This window comes from Athene noctua, chromosome 18, assembly GCF_965140245.1.
Source record: "Athene noctua chromosome 18, bAthNoc1.hap1.1, whole genome shotgun sequence".
NCBI classification, from domain to species: domain Eukaryota; kingdom Metazoa; phylum Chordata; class Aves; order Strigiformes; family Strigidae; genus Athene; species Athene noctua.
In genome coordinates this window covers 7,565,549-7,583,709 of record NC_134054.1, presented here as the reverse complement: position 1 = coordinate 7,583,709, position 18,161 = coordinate 7,565,549, and the positions used below count along the sequence as shown (strand labels likewise).

The 18,161-nt window shown below is 46.6% G+C and overlaps 2 protein-coding genes across 5 annotated transcripts in view; one reads left to right on the top strand and one right to left on the bottom strand.

The window, feature by feature from the left end:
* Positions 1-888: 888 nt before the first annotated feature.
* On the bottom strand, positions 889-4,523 carry NAT9 (N-acetyltransferase 9). Of its 3 annotated transcripts, XM_074921689.1 has the most exons (7): positions 4,499-4,523; positions 4,039-4,222; positions 3,149-3,258; positions 2,082-2,222; positions 1,818-1,877; positions 1,542-1,636; positions 889-1,453 (listed from the first exon to the last, which is right to left on the bottom strand). In XM_074921689.1, the coding sequence occupies exons 2-7, from the start codon at positions 4,113-4,115 to the stop codon at positions 1,307-1,309; spliced, it is 630 nt and encodes a 209-aa protein (XP_074777790.1). In that variant the 5' UTR covers positions 4,116-4,222; positions 4,499-4,523; the 3' UTR covers positions 889-1,306. The 3 variants fall into 3 exon arrangements, with proteins under 3 accessions (XP_074777790.1, XP_074777791.1, XP_074777792.1); XM_074921690.1 differs by lacking the exon at positions 4,499-4,523 and having other exon boundaries at positions 1,542-1,633; positions 4,039-4,250; XM_074921691.1 differs by lacking the exon at positions 4,499-4,523 and having other exon boundaries at positions 1,542-1,629; positions 1,826-1,877; positions 4,039-4,250.
* Positions 4,524-4,764: 241 nt separating this feature from the next.
* The window catches only part of TMEM104 (transmembrane protein 104), a 44,780-nt gene continuing 31,383 nt past the window's right edge, over positions 4,765-18,161 (top strand). The window contains exons 1-8 of one of the 2 annotated variants that reach the window (XM_074922234.1): positions 4,765-4,815; positions 6,068-6,192; positions 8,160-8,281; positions 10,211-10,292; positions 11,196-11,298; positions 11,710-11,790; positions 16,190-16,289; positions 17,049-17,154. In XM_074922234.1, coding sequence (XP_074778335.1) covers positions 6,148-6,192; positions 8,160-8,281; positions 10,211-10,292; positions 11,196-11,298; positions 11,710-11,790; positions 16,190-16,289; positions 17,049-17,154 — 639 coding nt within the window. In that variant the 5' untranslated portion in view covers positions 4,765-4,815; positions 6,068-6,147. Of the gene's footprint in view, positions 4,816-6,067; positions 6,193-8,159; positions 8,282-10,210; positions 10,293-11,195; positions 11,299-11,709; positions 11,791-16,189; positions 16,290-17,045; positions 17,155-18,161 lie in introns of both variants that reach the window. The other variant, XM_074922233.1, reaches the window with a different exon arrangement.

The window sequence follows — 18,161 nt, the reverse complement described above, 5'->3', positions numbered from 1 at the left end:
ACTAAAAATTCCACAGTCTACCAGTCTCTGATAAAAACATCCTTGGGCAAATCTGAAAGCTATTACCTGATGCTGCATAATTGGAACAAAGAACTTCTGGTCTATAAGTAGCCATCATGGCTATTATAGGGGGAAAACACACAGGACTGCCAGTTATCCTCCTTACCTTCTGTCCTCTCCTCTTACAAGCTTCCCTGCTGTGGAGAGCACGCTGCGTAGGGCAGGGAAGGTCAGGCTAAACAACTGCATTAAAAAATCTGTCCAGTGGGAGTCAGGCAAGTGCTGCCTCTTCAGCCACAGATCTTGGTCACAGCGGAGACGAGCTGGCTAGCTCCTGTCCTAAATGTATCTGCACCCAGTAAGAGGTGTTTTTCCCTCCATTGATCTTACTGGAGAGCAGTGAACGGAGCCCCCAGGCTCGGCAGAGCAATTCCTGAGCTCCTTGAAGCAGGGATCACTATTCTGTCTTATTTCAGTCGTGTTCTCCTCCTCCTCGCGTTCATAAACACAGCCTGGCAAAATGAAGTGTGATATCCCTTCACCGATGGCCTGAGGTTTCCAGGTCCAAAGCACGGCCCTGAAACTCAAAGGGTTTTGTCTCAGCAGCCTCCTGCAGCTGCTGGCCTCACCGTTACGCAGTGAGCGTGGCGAGGCTCTGCTCTAGTCTCACTTGGCTGGTATCAGTAATTTTCATCGTGTTAACCTGCCCTTTGGCTGGGCTCACCCACACTTCCAGGACCCAGCAATGCCCCTCCTTGCAACCCACCACACCCCAGAAAATAGGGTTTAAAGAGTCTCTGCTGTCCTTTACAACGTCTAACCACCTTTTCAGCAGCTGAAAAGTGAGCTGAGCCTCACTGCTCCCAGATCATGCTCAGGCACCTCAGATCTTTGTCATTTGTTTTTATTCAAAACAGTCTGAGCTACCAGAGTACTGAGACTGCCTCTGTTGAACTGAGGAATCCTGTTCCAAGGGCAGCGGAAGAAGGAACAGTGGGTGCTGCTTGTCCAGAAACTGGTGGCACCAGGAATCAATTAACCACTGGTGATTTTAGGCTCTGCTGGAACAGCATGTTAAGGTTATAGTCATTCCTAGCCAAGCCTGTGAATTAGTGGCTGTTCTCCAGGTCCAAATTTCAGGCAGTATTCCTGGCTGGTGCAACAAGGTGCAGAATTGACTGTTTTCATCTGTCTCCTTTGTCATCTTGTCAAGTGCAGCACTGGATCACTGGTGTCCTCCACACCCAGACCTTGCAACAGCATCCAACTCCTCCCTGGAAACTGGGCCTGTGTCTGGATGTGTCTGTCAGGTCTGCAGCACCCCAGCTGGCAGCTTCAGTTCAATATAGCTCTTCTCCTCCACGTGGTTTGTCTGCTCCAGGAGCCACCATCTCTCCTGGTCACTGACATCCAGCCTCAGCGTCACCTCTTGGAAAATGCTGTTCACAGCAACCTGCCTCAAAGAGGAAAAACAGCTCAATGCCAGTCACAGGGCAAATGCTGCTCACATTCTCTGGGTAGGAGATGGGATGTTACCACACCTCCTTAAAATGAAGCTTTTTGAACATGCAGATGCTGGCTTCATTTTCCTGACCAATCTTAGCCTCAAATTTGGTGATGCCCAGGTTTCTCACTCCTGCAAAAGAAATCAAAAAGACAAGCATTTCTATTACCTGCTAGGCTGCCACATCTGTTAAGGCACAGGACCCCAGTTTCTGGGGCAGATGCATCCCTTACTGCCCTGTATCACGGGGAATATGTGCTTCTAGATCACAGCCCAACTGTCCTCCTGTTGCCGTGCACTGAGCCACCCTTACCATAGGACATCATCATCAGAGTCGCCTCCTTGCCAAACCCTCTGCCTCGGTAGCTGGGATCTGAAAGAGAGCGCCACAGAAGTCAGCATCCAGTTATGTGCGACAAATCAGCCATGATGGACACTTTTCAGAAGAGACTGTGACCTGGAACAGCAAAGGATGCTGATCAGCCAAGGGAAGGCAATGAGAATAAAAACGTAACATCTGTCCGCAGCTAGCTTTAGACACAGCAACAAATGTCTAAATTATGAAGCAGAACTTGACCTGCAATCATAATTTCAATCTCGCCCAAAGTTGGATCCTCAGCGTCAGTGAGGAAGAGATTCACATCCCCCACCATGCAGTCCTCATCTGCACACGCCTGCCCGGACCACCGCTCCGTGTCCAGCACAATGAAGGTGCACTCTGGGGAAGAGAAAAATGCAGCAGCATTTTCAGGGCATGCTGAGAATTATTCACAAATTACCAAAGGATGAAATTAAAGGCATGCAATGGACAGAGGAACAACAGTTTCCACATATTAACAGTGAGGAAGAGCTAATAATTAGGCCTCCCGTGCCAAGCGTGCCTGCTCCCATCCACAGAAATGTAAGAAATATTTTGAAAAACCTGTTGTGATGGTGATGCAGACACCCAGACAAGAAAGAACCTATTTAAAGAGCATGAAAACTTACATCCCATGTCTGAGGTCTCCCTGCCTTGTCTCACTCGGCAGCAAGTTTGGGCAAAGGATTTTTTGGTGCATAAGAGACCAAAACCTAGTGATTCACTTAGTCCATGTTATTTTTGCTTTTAGTAAGGCTTTTTAATGCCAGCTAAGACAAATGCTCTAGCCTGAGGTCTTTGCCAGCCTCAGTATTTTCTAGCTCACTATATTCCTACCAGGCTTTTATGGGCAATGATTCATTACCTGTAGAAGAGCCAGGGAACCAATTCAGTTAACACACCTCAACCAGGTAATTATAAAATAATTCCATTTCTCAAGGAAAAAGCCAACCCCTTTCCACCTTTTTATGACAATCACACCTGGGGAATGTTGACAGTGCAGCAGCAGCTCAGCAGATAATGCTGTGGGAAGTAAATCACTATAATCTTTGAAAAACTGCATAAAAAGAACACCAACAGCCCTGGACATTCTCTACTTCCCTAAGCATATACCTACTATAACCAGAAAGCCAGTTCAAAGCTGCTGTTGTAGGTCTCACATCCCCACTGCTTCGGCAAGTAGAGTCCACTCACCGGATGCCCTTGGCCCTCTGTGGGCTCTTTACAGGACAGAGGGACCTGCTCACCGCTCCCACCCACCCTTAGAAAACGTTTAAGATCCTCACTGTCTGCATCGTCCCGCCAGCTGCGCTGCATCTCGTACTCCTGCTCCAGGCTAAGTGGTTCAGAGGCCGTCAGGCGCTGCAGCTCCTCTGACTGCATCCACTCATGGTACCTGACAAGGGGACCCAGAACCAGGTCACTGCCTGAGCTGCAGCATCACAGGCTGATTTCCACAAGTGCTCTGAGGATCGGGCTGTCATGAAACAGTTCTGGAAACACCAGCCTGGTATTCATGGCAACTTAAAAGTATCCACAAGCCCCTCTCCCTTATCTAACATGGTGTTTTCCATGGAAATTTAGCAAGTTTGTCCATCCTGTAGCTTTGTCTGAAGAGTGCCCGACGCAAATGTGATGTTTTTGAAAGTACTGAGCATTGAGTTCTGGTACATTTCATCCTGACTGAGACAAATACAGCATCTCCTGGACACTGACAGAAAGACTAATACTGGCATTTTTGTGCTGAGGCTGCAGCTGGCCAGGCCAGCGCTTTACAAACCGCCCGTACGCCTGCTTCTAATTTATCAAACATCCATCTGGCTCTACACAGTGAAGTTTTACATTGTCTTTAGGGAAAGACATCAGTTAACAAGAGAAGTGTTGGCAGTTCACTCACAGCCAGGTATTTCTCTTTCCGTGGGTACACAGCGGCACAGATGAAGTTCTTTCTGTCAGCAGACCTGGCAAGGAGCACAGAGCTGCCAGGGACGTCTGCTGCCAGGCACAGAGAGCAAAGCTGCCTGCCTTTCTAGGAGTGCTCCTCCTGCTGTGCGGTTCCGAGGAGGAAGAGGGCCCTGCCGCTCTCAAGCCCCCCCCCTTGCTGAACACCACGCTTCCTTTAAAAAGTGAAATCAGACCGTGCAGAAGTATCAGAGCAGGGACACGAGCCACATACCGGGGTACATGTGCAGCTGTGTATGGCACCAGGGTCACCCTCTGTCCTTGCAGCACCGTGTTCTGGTTGATCTTCATGGCCTCTGCGCTGAGAGACCCAACACCCCGCCCCGGCTCTCCAGCGAGGCCGAGGGATGGGGCAGCACCCCGGAGCCCTTCGGGAGCCAGCGGTGGCCGCTCCCACTCTGCGGGCAGGTCCCAGCTCGTACCAATCACCCCCACAACGACCCTCCCGGTTCCCCCCTGCTCCCCCCAACCCAGGGCAGGGCTCCGTCGGTGCCGAGTGCCCTCGGAGGCCCAACAGCAGCCGGGGGCTGCCCTGGCAGGGGCCACTGAGCGCTTTGTGGCCCACGAGGTGGTGGTGGAAGCGCCGTGTTCCGACACACCGCGGGCCTCGGGGGAACCCAGGGGGCTGAGGCGAGAGCCGGGCCCGCGGGGAGCGCCGGGGAGGGAGCGCCTACCTGCCGCCTCTGCGCATGCGCAGGGGCCGGCCGGGCCGCCTTCCTGCCTCGAGCGGTGATTGCGTCACCGCCACCGCCCCGCCCCTACCCCTTCACCGCCCCGCCCATTCCCTTCCTCGCCCCCTCCCCCCCGCCCTGGCCGCCGTCCCGCACGTGACTCCGGCGCCCAATCGCGACTCGCGTATTCTCCCCGCCCCTGCCCCGCCCCGCCCCGCCCCGCGGGTCGGTCACGTGTGCGGAAGCGCCCCCTGGGCCGCGCGTGCGCCGTAAGGGTCCCGTGATGAGGGAGGTGGGGCCGCCGGCACGAGCCGCTGCCGGTGAGGGACCGGGGGGTCCGGGGGGTCCCATGGGTGGGTTCTGAGGTGCGTCCCTGTGAGGGACAGTGTGGGGTGAGGCCTGGGGAGGGTCTCGGCGTGGGGCGATGGTGAACTGGAGCGACCAGGCCCTGGCGGGGGGAGAGGGCCGCTGGGCCGGGGGTCCCCCTGGGAGCGCAGGTTGGACGAGCGGCGTTGCCAGCTGCGGGCCAGGCCCGGGGGGAGCTCGAGAAGCCTTGGCCGGCTCCGGGCCCTGGGGTGCGGCCCTGCCCGGCTGGGGTGGGTGCCCCGCGCCAGCACGGATTCCTCGGCCGTGTCCCCGAGGGGGCTGTTGGCCTGGCCGGGGTCTTGTTGCTTTCTCTTGGTTTGTTGAGGTTGGCTCCGGTGACCCGAGTCGAGATCTGTTATAACAGGCGTTTGGACTCTCCTGAGGGCTGGTCTAGTTATGACCACAGTGAGCTGTGCTGCGTGATTGATTGCTGTCGTGCAGTGTGTGTGTGTGTAAGCTTATGAACTGGTTCTTGTTTTGAGTAGCACTCTTAGCTTGTGAAGTTTGTGCTGATGGTTTGTCCCGGTTGGTATGGCTAAATAGGAGCATTTATAGAACTATGAGAAACTTGATAAAGCTCTTAAATAATTCAACTCTAATTATTTATTGACTCCAAAACTTTTCAGAAGGCTTGGATTGTCCCTCTCCCCCCGTAGTTTTTCTAAGACCATGTGAAGTTCCCCCAGTACTTCTGCTTTGGAAACCTTGATATGTGTAACAAAACATCTTGGGGTGTTTTCACAGGTCCAGTATTTTCATTTGTCAACTTACTTTTGTACTTGAGATTATGAGGAGAGGCTGGAGGCTGTTTTTACTGCTTTGATTTGTAGGAGGCACGTGCTTTGTAAAAGTAGTAGCTGAGTGAGAAGAAGCGGAATGAGATCATCCTCAAGGCAGGCATTCTTCCTCCTGAGGTTTTTGGCGTCTGAAACAACCCTTCTGGCTGTTTGGGGAAGGTAAAGTTTGGTCATCCAGTTTGGTCAGGCAGGGCTTTCTGGTTACTTTTAAACTGGTTTAACAGGTACAAGAACTTTTCATAGGGTATTGAATTGAGTGGTGCTGGTGAGTGGGGTATATCTGTCCAAAGTGCAAGGTCCTGCTGAAATCCTCTTTTGTTCAAATATCAGAAGGCTGATGTGCAAAAGCTGACTTGTGAGTTCCTCCTCTTTCTGACAAAGTTAACACAACTTTATGATGTTTCCCTAGGTTAAAGGCAATAGAAGTTGAAAACCCTCTCCTAAAAACATCCTCCACACTTTGCTGTGAGCTTTCTCACCGTCTTCAACATGGCTGGTGGCATTACTGACACAGGAGAGCTTTATTCTCCCTACGTAAGTAACTGCTCTTTGTGGTTTTGCTCATGAGTCTTTTCAAAATCCTACTCTTTCAGCATTGTGTTTTCACTTCCTACTTGTCCATGGACATAACATCAGTGTTTCAAGAGATAATGGAAGTCAAAGGGTACTTAAATCCTTGGTACTTGTAGTTATTTGGGGTTTTTTTATATCACAGATCACTTTATATTATATAAAGGGATGATGTCTGCTTAAGGTATAGTTTTAAATGTGTTAAAAAGAGCTTCCTGTCCCATACCTGCTCTTGCATCTTTCTACCCACTTATATTTTGTTAATGTTTTCATCAACCCAAATTGCCATGTGAAGCTAGCATCAGCAGGGGGGATTGTGAGATTGAAACTATCCCACATTGCTGCTTTTTTTAAACTTTATAAAATCCAGGAGAAAACATTATATAAAGTTTACTTATTTGTAGCTGTTGTAGTAATTTGTTTCAAACCACTGCACTTAAAACCAGTAATCAAGACATTTCTTCCTTGTAATGTGGTGTCCTCTGAAACTGCAGAGCCAATTACTGCTTTCCTATGTTACTGGAAATACTGGTTTTCATAGCCACAAATGTTCATATAGTGTCAGCTCTTAAAAACAGCACTTTGAAAACACTTTTTTTTTTTTTTTCTGAAGTGAACTCACTAAATATAGAACTAGTCCTGAAATCTTTGTGTTGGCTTTTAAATGCTTTCAAACTTTCATCCCTGTGTTAACAATTGAGTTTAGAAGAACCGGATATTAGGCTGCAGAAATAGGTCACAACTGAGAAAATGGAGAGCGAGACAGTAACTGGGACGTCTGGACCCTAGAGGATTACTGTCACCTGCTTTTATGTTGTCATATTAGTGTCACATGAATTTCCTAGAGTCTAATCTCAAAGGTTATGACTCTCTCCTCTTTCCCTGAAGATGTCTAGCCAGGCTGAACACATGGGCACCATTTTCATCTCTGTCTACTTGAGCAAAGTCAAGGAAAATCACCTGAGGTATTTTTTTTTCAAGAGTCCTTCACTGAAGAGTAAGTCATGACCTGGGACACTTGATTTGTGCTTGGCAAATGACAACTCTGCCAGCTGAATGAAAAGAATTTTCTGCAAGCTGCAATGGCTGACTTTTTTTTCATTGTTCTAGGAGACTTGTCAAAAGATGAATTTGCTGTGCTTGTGTCAGTGAATGAAGGGCAAGAGCACTCGCAGGGTCTCTGGGGAATAGTTCTGGTATTAATTGCTCCACACCCAGAAAAGTGTACTTAGATACAGTTCTTTACTGGTTCTCCTCTGGAGAGACTCTGACCTATATGAAAAAAATCAAAACAACTTTGGATTTTTGATCTGAGGTCAGCTGAATTTATAGTATGGGGGGGTCCTGTCCAGCTGCAGAGTTACCTTTTGACCCTGGTCAGAAAAAGGCTCATTGCCTGAGAGGATAAAATCCTTTCCAGAAGTAAAATCCGTTCTTCAGAATGTGTTCAGCTGCTTACTGGTAAAACATCAAGTAGGCTTTGAATTAGAATTCTGTTTGGATATTTCCTGCTTGACTAAGAATAAAGAACAAGAGATTCTGAAAGGTAACTTATGTATGTAGTCATAACTACTTCAGTTCAGTTTAGAAAACAAGAGGAGATCCCAACCCACAGTGTTGACCCTTCTGGTAGAAGACAGTGGATTTGAAAACAAACCAAAAGCTCACGTGCTTTCTAACTTTAAAAGTTAGAAAAAAAAAAATAATTAGAAAAATGGAGTGGAATATCAGTTTCACCAGAAACGTGCTGAAACTCAACTTTGTTCTCTTGGTTAGCAGTTCCCTCCTATATTTATTTCTAGTGTGAGTTTGCTCCCATCCTGTTTCCTCAAAGATATTCAGCTCTCTCCATTTAAATTGGTACATATATGTCTTGGATGATCTCTGGGACTGCTGCAAACTCTTATTTTGGGTTATGTGGATGATTGCAGGTTGGTCTGGTTTACATGTTCAACCTCATCGTTGGAACAGGCGCCCTAACCATGCCGAAGGCCTTTGCGACAGCAGGGTGGCTTGTCAGCCTCGTTCTCCTAATGTTCCTGGGATTTATGAGGTAGGACGTGAGGGCACTGGGAGGTTCAGCTGGGTGGGGCTGTAAGGACAGTGCTAAGACTTTTACTGCTGCTTGAGCCTTGGTCTCTGCAGTTGTGTTGTCTGTGGATTTTATTTGGAGGGCTGTGTTTTCTGACTCCCTGCAATATGGTACTACATCCTGTTTCCTGATCTGTGGGAAAGACTTTTTCACTAGTCCAGGGTCTTCTGGGACCTTTCTCCTAGCTTCTTTTTTTGATACTGTCCTCACTGTGGATACATCCCAGTCTTGCCTCTGTCACAGATCAGTTCCCCAAACACTAACCAGGTCACAGGCAACACAGGGTCATTTCTCTGCTTTGTGACTTGCAGATGTGATGCAGGCCTGTTGTGTTTACCTTTCTCTTGGCTTCTGGCAATGCTCTGGGCAGCTGCAAGAGTGTCAGGAAAACAAATTACTGTAAAGCCGGGCCTGTCTTATTCCCACCCTCCTCCCTGACCTTTGCTGCTCGAGACCTTGGAGCTGGTCTCATGATTTTCACGCTGTCTCACCATGAGCTTCTGCCCAGATGTCTCCCTGCTGGAGCAGCAGGTGGAGCTGAAGGCTGTTGATACAGCACTGATGTCTAAGTAGTTATTAATAGAATTGCCATCTTCTGACAGGCTGTGAATTCCTGCTTGCTTCTTGCTTGGTTTTAAAATAAAACAAAATCCCCTCCTGCCATTTGTAAGAATAGAATTTATAAGTTCCTTTCTTGTCAGTAACCAGCTCTGTCAGCCTGAATGTGCCTTTGATTTGGAGGCAGTGCTTTTGGGAGCTGGTAGGTGCTGCTTTACAGAGGTACTGTGTGGTCAGTACTGACTGTTGTAATGCTTGTAACTTCCCCATCTCAAAGCTGTATGCTGCAAAGGCTTGATAAAATGTAAACTGTGGGAGTACCAGTATCTGGGAGCTTTGGAAGAAATTCCTTTTAGATACATTAGTTTAAAAGCGTAAATTCAATGTTTGAAACTCAGCACCAGCAGACAATCCTTCAAGGACAGCCAAAGAGCACAAACCTCCAAACCTGCATACCAAAACTGCAGTGGATTAAACTGAGAAGATGCAGCTCAAAGTACTATGTGCTTTGGGAGCTGCATCGACCTGTTGCTTGCAGAAAGTCCCCTGCCCCACTGGGGACCTTTCGGTGCAAGAAGAGTCTGGGCAGAAATTGCCACATGGGCCTCAGCACAGGGCTGCTTGCTTTTATTCTTGCAAAACTAATCTCTCATTTGAGCCTGATAAGTGAGTTCAGTTCCTGAAGCAGTGAGAAACCACTTTAAAGCCTTAAATAAGATTGATTTGAGTTTAGGGTTGGGTTTTTTTTTGAGGACTGTTTTAGCTGAGATAATGATATTCCTTCCGTTAGTGGCTCTTGCTGTCTCCCTGGACATCTTCCACCCTGGCCTCCAGCAAAATGTATTTGCATGCACATGTGATCTGCTTCTTGATCTTGTGTTGCTGCTTTGCTTCTGATGCTATTTGTAAGATTCTTTAAGGGACTGTAGTACCTTTGCCCCAGGCCCTTATAGATAAACTTCAGAATAGTACTGTTTGTCCTAGGCCCTAAAAAGAGGAAGGAAGCTTGCTTTCTAACAAGGGGAAGTCCTCTTGCCTTCTGCAGGCCACAGAAACACTAGGAAATTGCCTTCCAGATATCTAAAATGTCATCTTCTATCTGAAGGCATGTTTATACTACTGCGTTTTGTGGTCTGCTCAGACACTGTCATCTCAAGAACAGAAGAGAGCAGCAAACTGAGATGAAACACTGTACCAAAAATGCAGTGTGTGGGGAGCTGGTGAGAGGGTTGTTTTGGTTTATTTGCTCCGACAAACAGATGGGAATAATTCTCCATCTCCCTTCAGTGAAAGTTCTTGGCTGTTATTGATATCAGTTGAATTTCTCTCTAGCTATATGACTACGACCTTTGTGGTGGAAGCCATGGCTGCTGCAAATGCCCAGCTGCGATGGAAGAGAATGGAAAAACGCAAGGTTCGTGTGGGGTTTAATTTTCCATTTTCTCTTGTTCTTTTATTCTGTAGGACTTGCCTGAGATTCCTCTGCGTCTTTGCCTTGCCTCAGTGGTAACTCTAAAGGAATAAATTTCTACTGTACTTAACTTTGCCATATAAAATATGGCTGTTAGTTCCCTGTGGGGTTGCTCGTTAAAGACAGGATTTTCTGCTCCTGCTTTGAAAAATCTCTTGTGTTGTTCACATTTCTTACTGATTGTGCTCTCCTTGCCCAGAAGCACTGCTCAGTGAATGTGGAGAGGTGGCAGCCAATATATTGGTGCCATTTGGAGTGTGCTGAGGTCTATAAATCCTTGCTCATCTCAGGTCATTTAACTGGGACAGGCTGGAATGTCCTTGCTGTCACTCGGGCTGTATCCCAGGGAGTGGACAGTCCTGAAGTATGTCTTCTCTGTAAAACTTTGTGGCTTTTCTGGATCAGTGCAAGGCATAATTCTTTGCGCTGATTTAGATCCCTACCTGGATGTTAGTGGGTAGAGTTAGGACCTAGACCTGCTTGCTCTGACTAGCTAAGACTATATATGTTTGGATTTTTTTCCTACCAGTTTTGCAACCCTGCAGATCTGCTGGAAGTTTCTCACTTCTAACTGCATGAATTGGACACTGTTGGTGTGTGCATGACCTAGGCTAGGACAGCAGAGCCTGTCACTTCAGCCTGCTCCGCTAGTGCCCTCTTCTGTTCTTCACAGCATCCTAAGTTCAGGCCAAGGGCTCCCTGGTATTGCCTTTGCTTGCATGTCCTGCCCATCCTTTTTTGGGACCTTCTTTTGAGATTCTGGAAGTGAGACCATGACACTGGTGGTGCCACAGCCTGTACTGTGGGTCGCAAACATCTCAGCAGTGGTCTGGTCTTTTCTTTCAGGAGGATGATGAGGATGAGGATTCTTCCTCTGGAGTATCCGACAGTGATGTTCTCCTCCAAGATGGCTATGAGCGAGCAGAGACACGACCTATCCTGTCAGTTCGTAAGTACCAGTTCATGCTTTCACTGGATCCGACACCTCTTCTCTGCAGGCAGTGTCTCAGTGGGCTCCAGTAAGTGGAGCAGGAGTCTTCTGTCCATTTCACCCTTAATTCCACGTGCTCACATCCCAAAGTCCTTAGCACTTGCAAGATAAGACTCATTGAGAATTCAGTTCACCACCTGCAGTCTGATAAAGATCTTTTCCTTCTAGGTCACTAAGATGAGAACATCTTACTTTGAAAACACTTTTAAACTAACTTCAGTAAAGTAATCGGACCAGTGACTCTGCAGCTGTGGAGTTATATATACTGTCCTTCAAACTGTTGCCAGAGCTTCCGAGTGTCTTCAGATAGTCTGGTCTCTGACTTTTTTGAAGGGACTGGTTGAAACATTTCTTGTTTTCAACTTGCAGAGAGACGTGGTTCACCCAATATCTTTGAAATCACTGAGAGAGTAGAAATGGGTCAGATGGCTTCCATGTTCTTCAATAAAGGTAAGTGATTCACATTTTCAATAGTCCCTTCAGGTCCTCCTGCATGTTGTGTATATGACTTTTCCTTAAGCTTGCATGCTTCTCAGTGTGGGTTTGCATCCTGAGTTTGTGGTGATTCCACCCAGAAGTGTCATTCCTTCCCTCTGTGGACTGTATTCATCCCCCTGTGTGGTATTTCTACAAAGTAGAGTGTTATGGGCCAGAACCCGCATGAAGGGGATGGTACTGTGGTGGTAGCAGAACTAGCCAAAATACTGCAGGTTTTGGGCCCCATTTCTTGCCATGAGTAAGTGTAAGTCCATGTCTTTTCTGACTGCCCTTAACATAACTCTGAAATCCATCCTCTGTGATCTCCACTGTCTAGAGCAGCAGAGCCCAGCTGTAGTGTTTGCTAGTTCCATCTTGGTTGTAGCATTTGAGAATAAGTTGTTGGGGCTTCCCTGAACCCCATAAGTATCAGTCTGAGGGAGAAAGATTTCTGGGGAAAGCTTCTGAGAATTGTATGTGTCTAGGGAGTCACCAAGAGAGCTGCTGGGACATGAAATGCTGAAAGGTTTCCTGGTGTGCAGATGATAAGCAACTGTCATGTCTTTTTGCTTTTAAATGTCTCTTGTATGCCAGGGAACAAACTTGTAACCACACTGCAATAAAGCCATATGCATTGCTGCATGCGATAGAAATGCAAACTACAATGTTAGGTATTCTGAAACTTGTAAACCAGTAGATTTGGAATGCTGGGCAGAGCCAGAAAATCATTAGACACCATGGCTGTGCAGTTTTGAGCCTGTCAGGCCCCATTTCTTGTGGAAAGTGACATTTTCTCTTGTTCACTGGCCACCTTACAAAGACGCGATGGGCTGGTTTTTTCCACTACATTACATCAGCTTTGTGCCAGTGTAAGGCTGTTGCCTCTGAAGGACAGCTGGGCTTGAGGACTGAAGATTCTTTGAACTATATTATTCCTGATTTTAAAGTCCAATTGAAAAATTTATAATTTCTCTGCCTGCCTCTTCTGGGCCTTTGTAGATTTGAATCATTTAGGACTATCAAAATAATCCACGTTGGGTCAGGCTGCTGCTTTTCCAGTCAAAGAAGAGGAGAGGTGATTTGACTGAGTTGGAGACTCATGTTCCTAGTCTTGCCTGTAGCACTGGGTTGCTCTGACCTTAGGCAAGTTTTCTTGCTTGTATGCTTTGCCATCTGTAAAACACTATGAATGCTTCTCTGCCTCTTGATCATCCTCTGTGGAGTAGTATTTAGGAAGTGCTTTGAGAGCAAGTGCCATACAACAGGGTGTAGCAGTATTGCTGAGGATTCTGCTGTAGAGGGCTGGGGGAATCACAAGAGGCTGAGTGCTTCCATAAGCAAGTTCCGGAAGGCCCCTGCTTTGCATGTGCTTCAGAGGGGCAGATGGTAAGGACCCCCCCCAAAGCCAGCCAGGCGTTGGACAGTTGCCTCTAGATCTCTCTACCCTGAGTGCTGGCTGCTGCTCAGCCAGGAGAGGGTGCTGGAAATACACGTCCCCTCTCCTGTCAGGCACTGATGTACACTTCCTAGTAAAGTGACATAAACTGCTTAGTACTCTAAATCTTAATCCCCCTTCTTAATGTTGCTTTAGACAGCGTTATCTGATTTCTGTGTTAGGGATCCTTCCCAGGACCTATTCAGCCTGATGCAAAGGGGTGAATCCCTCTGCAGTAAGGCAGCTGGAACAGCTTGTGACTTCCAGGCAGGATGAGGCACACACTGCGAAGGGTCTGGGGCAGCTGTAACTCATGTGCTGCCTTCCCCTTCTCTCTGCTCAGCGTTGAGGCTCCATCCCTATACTGTTGCTGAGTCCTAGTTCAGAGACACCCTCTCGTCTGTGGAGCTGTTGCAGAGACAAGTACCTCCCTCTGCAGATCCTTGCTGAGGTGCTTCCTTCCAGCAGTTGCACAGAAAGGCCTTCAGTAAGGGCAGTTGCTCAGTGACCAGTTGCTACTGCCTAGTGCTGAGGAACTGGGCCACGCTTGGGAAGTCCCAGCTCTGAGCACCAGCCCCCTGCTGTTTCACAGCAAGCAAATATCTGGTGGGTTTTTGCTCATGATGTACAAAGCATGGATCCAAACCCAAGGTGTCTGAGGGCTTTACAGCCTTCAGAGGGAATGCTGGTGAAAACTTTGCAATAGACCTCAAAGTCTCTGATTTCTAGTGAGTTCTCTGCTTCTTTCTCTTGACTGATTTTTATTTTTAATAATCTGACAGGAGTTGAATCTGCAGTTCTGGGAGGTAAGCTGGGGATAAATCTCAATTTCAGACTGTCGACGTTTTTAAAAGGAGCTCACTCGGGTTTAGGCTGCAGAGAGCCTGTGTGCTTCTTCAAAAGAGCTGGCTTTGAAGAACTGCTTTTCTGTTTATTTTTTTTAATTTGTGATGTTGGGTGCTTTCTTCTGGGACTGAGCAGTCATTTATTGCAATAATGGATTCTGGGCACATCTATCATGCTGTTTCCCTGCAGGAAGTCATTGATTTTTATTTTTTTTTTTCCCTGTTTTGTGTCCAGTAATGAAAGTATTGATCAGGGAGGGTCAGCAGCAGTTTATAAAAGAACTGATGCTAAAGTCTTCCTGCCTTCCAGAGGATGAGTTTGGGAGAGGAGTGTCACCTGGACTTCCCACAGAGAGGTCTGCACTGGAGCAGGGATATAGTGTGTGCTGGTGGGTACCTGGGCGCTGCTGTGGCCTAGCTGGTCATATCAGCCTTATTGGGATGAGGGAGAGAAAGCAGCTGAGGCCTGAGATCAGTAGCAGATCCCAAAACAAAATCTGTATCTGAGTCTGTGTAGTCCTGTACTTAGTGTGTCATGTAGCTTCTGTCTTGTGTCAGATATTTGTTATAATCAACTCTTTTTAATGGGAAATTGGAGAAAAATGGTAGGTAGTTTGTTGCCCTCTTCAGAACAATACAGAAACTTCTTAACTGTGAAACCATTTTAAATCTCTCACAGAGGAGGAAAACAAGGGGGGAACTATGAAATGATCTGATGATTTATGTAAGATCTCAGTTAGATAAACCAGGAGCAACTCTAGAGTACTAGCTTAGTGTGCTGCTTTACAGAAGCTGGGAAGTTTTCTTTGTACTTTCCTCATGCAACCCTTTTTTTAGGAATGTTTTATGCTAAGTAGGCTCAGCATATTGAATAATTTACTTAAACAAAGGAGAATGCCTCCTAATGTTTCCTGACATCCAGAGATCCAGAGGCAGTATGATGATAAAACATGGTAAAGCTTTCGGGCATCCAAGCGCAGTAGAAATATGAGTCCGCATTCCTGCAGTAACGCCGTCCTTGTTTGATAATTACCACATGTGAGGCTTGGAGAGGTGAATTGATTTGTTCAAGCAGCATTAGGATTAAGCATCAGGTGGCATGGCAACTTGAAAGTATGCGCAGGTTTCCTGAGCTGTTTTCCTTCAGTGTCAACTTCCTAAATGAAACAAATCTGAGGCTTTTGGGGTTTTTTTGTAGCTCACCTGTCTCTGAACTGAAATATGTTATGGTATCATTTTCCTTGATGAGTTTTATACTGGCTGGCTTGGAAGAAGAGAATTCCAGGGTGTCATCAAGCATTTCTTTATCTTTGCACATTTTAGTCCTCCACAGCAGTGTCTTGTGTCCTAGTAGGGCTGTTCTGTGTACCCAGTTAACTTGTGTAAGAGTTTTTTAATCTCATAGGTGAAGCCGGGGCAGGCTTAAAGGAAAAAAATCACCAAGAAAACAGTATGGGGCAGGAACAGTAAACACTGTGGCAACAGAGTAAGAGGGCTGCAGAAACAGGGTTTTAAAGCTTTGCAGGTTTGAACCTTGGCTCAAGTTGCTGGTGGTAAGGAATCTCCCAAAGCCAGCTCCATTTCAGCCCTGCGGAACCTGAGCTCTGCAGGGTCGAATCCCTAATGTGAAGGTCCTGCAGGTTTGCAAGCAGAGGGTTTGGTATCAGCAGAGGACTAGAAGCATCCTCTGTTCTTTTCACCGTTCGTTCACACCAAGTCTGTGAGCATCAGCTAGATGTTGGCCTGTGGCAAGTTGACAGCTTCACCTGGCAGGTGGCTTATGTGAGACCTGTTGGTCTTTACCAGCGACTGGAGGATGGGCTTGAACTAGAGAGGCCAGTGTCGGGGCCAGGTATTGAAAGAGGCAGAGCTGAGCTCTGAAACACCTCATGTCCTGTCAGTCCCTGCGCTGGGGCTAAGTCCCCTAAGTTGCTGATCCGACTCTTGGGTGGAATTTGCTGCAAAAAGAAGTAAGCTGGAGGCAAATTATGATTTATTTTTAAGATCTTGAAAAAGTTTTGTGTATTTGAAGTGCAGAGTTCAAGTCCCTGTGTACTCTGCTGTCTCTGTACAATATTTACTTTTTCTGCAGTGGGTGTCAACCTCTTCTATTTCTGCATAATTGTCTACCTCTATGGGGACCTGGCAATCTACGCAGCAGCTGTACCGGTCTCCCTCATGCAAGTGACCTGGTAAGTGTGCTTACAGCTGTGGGGTTGTGTGCTAACAGAGAAGAGAGCAGGCTTTTGGAATTGATGGGGTGATAAGTCTGACTGGGATCAGCTCTGCTTTCTGAAGACCAGAGTAATGACTCAAGGACAGCTCATCGTTTGTGGGTGGGAAGGTGAAGTTTTATATTCCCCACCCGAGTACCTGCTGCCTGCCTGAAAAGTAGCTGACCTGATTTCGGATGAGACTTCAGGTTCAGCACCTTGCAGCCATGGGACTTGTTCAATAGTTTGATTGCCATACCCTGTGCAATATTTTAGCTTCTCTGTTTCTTTGGGTAAGAGCTGAGAGGTGTGATGCTTACCAAGTCTGTGACCAGTGAGTGATGACATTACAGTGACTGAGAGCAGCTTCTTTCTCAAAGAAACAGATAACAAAAGAGATTTGTTTGATCAAATCTGGGCTGGATTTGGATTATTGACTTGGAAATGGAAAACCTCAGTGATCTATATATGACTCAAACTTGCTAGCTTGATGACCAAATGACCAAACTTGTAAATAACTGTAGGTAATTCAAGAATTTGCCTTTAAATGTGTGGTACTCAGTGACTTGCTCTGGTACACAGTCCAGAAAATCTAATGGGGGGGAAGGTGTTCAGGGAGGGAAGGGAGGAATGAACACTTTGTGTCTGTGACCATTCTTCTTTCTTGAATGCAGGAGAGGGGAAGACACATGCTAGGAGTTAATTACTGTCTCTTGTTTCTCCCTCCTTTCCCAGCAGTGCCACTGGCAACCATTCCTGCAGTGTTGGAGATGGCATAAAGTATAATGATACAGACAAGTGCTGGGGACCAATTCGACGGATTGATGCTTACAGACTGTATCTGGTGAGCTGCTGAAACTGGGATGACCATTATTTCCATTTAAAGTTTACTTCTACTGGGTAGGGACTTTTTTTTTTTTTTTTTTTTTCCTGTAGAGATGATGTGGTTCAAGTGAACAAGAGGCGTGAAGCTTTCGGTTCAGTCTGACCTTTTTGACCAAATACTCCCTCGCTATTCTCAGTGTCAAGGCTGTGTTTCAGTTTGGTGGCCATCAGTATAATCCTTGTTATTTTGAGTTTGAGTTCTGTCCTTGTTGTGTAGTTTTATATTGCTTAAGTAGGTGATATGTCTGTGCCAAAGGGTGGGGTTTTTTCAGTGTCTGGCTAAGTAATTGTTGCTTTGAAGTAATTGTTGTCACCATACTCGAGTATATTAAACTCTCTTGAGTGCATTCTTTATGTGAATAAAATTGTTTATGCTGCAGCAGAATCTGCTTTTTGAGAGATGATGGAAACAGCCCACTTAACATCCAGCGCTATATGCTGCTTTAGTAATAGCTTTCTGTCTAGTTTAGGATTGTCTATTGCCTCTATTACTGTGCTGTGGTTCTGCTGTGAAACCAAGGTTTTTCCCAAAGGATGACAGAACACTGTTTCTCTTGAGCTGAGGAAGAGTTGAGCGCTCGTATCTGGAGACAGATGTCAGTAGGGCAGAGGGAGGTATGGAAGTGCTGCATAGTGTGGCTTCTGTTAAGGGTCTCAGTGAGAATTTATGGAAGAAGAGTGAAGGTGGCCATGTGAGTGCAGAGGAATCCAGGGCTAAAGACTACTTGGAGCAATTTTGCAGTTTAGTAAAATTTGGACCTGCAACGGATCACATCCATAAGTGTGCTTGTTCCAGAGTAATTGCAAAAGTAAGAGCTGGGCCTCAAAAATATTAGTGCATGTCAAAGTCTAGTTAATTATTTAAGAGAAATATTATTGCTTTATTAAATTGTGTCTTGGTCCGTTTCTTTAAAACTTCCAGAAGATTGAAGATTTATTTCCTGAATTCCAATAACTCTCCCTGAC

Coding starts and splice junctions, on each gene's coding strand:
- NAT9 (XM_074921689.1), bottom strand. CDS start 4,115: ATGAAGATCAACCAGAACACGGTGCTGCAAGGACAGAGGGTGACCCTG. Junction 3,259..4,038: donor ACAGCTGCACATGTACCCCG/GTATGTGGCTCG, acceptor TCCCCTTGTCAG/GTACCATGAGTGGATGCAGT. Junction 1,454..1,541: donor AAAAGCTTCATTTTAAGGAG/GTGTGGTAACAT, acceptor TCTTTGAGGCAG/GTTGCTGTGAACAGCATTTT.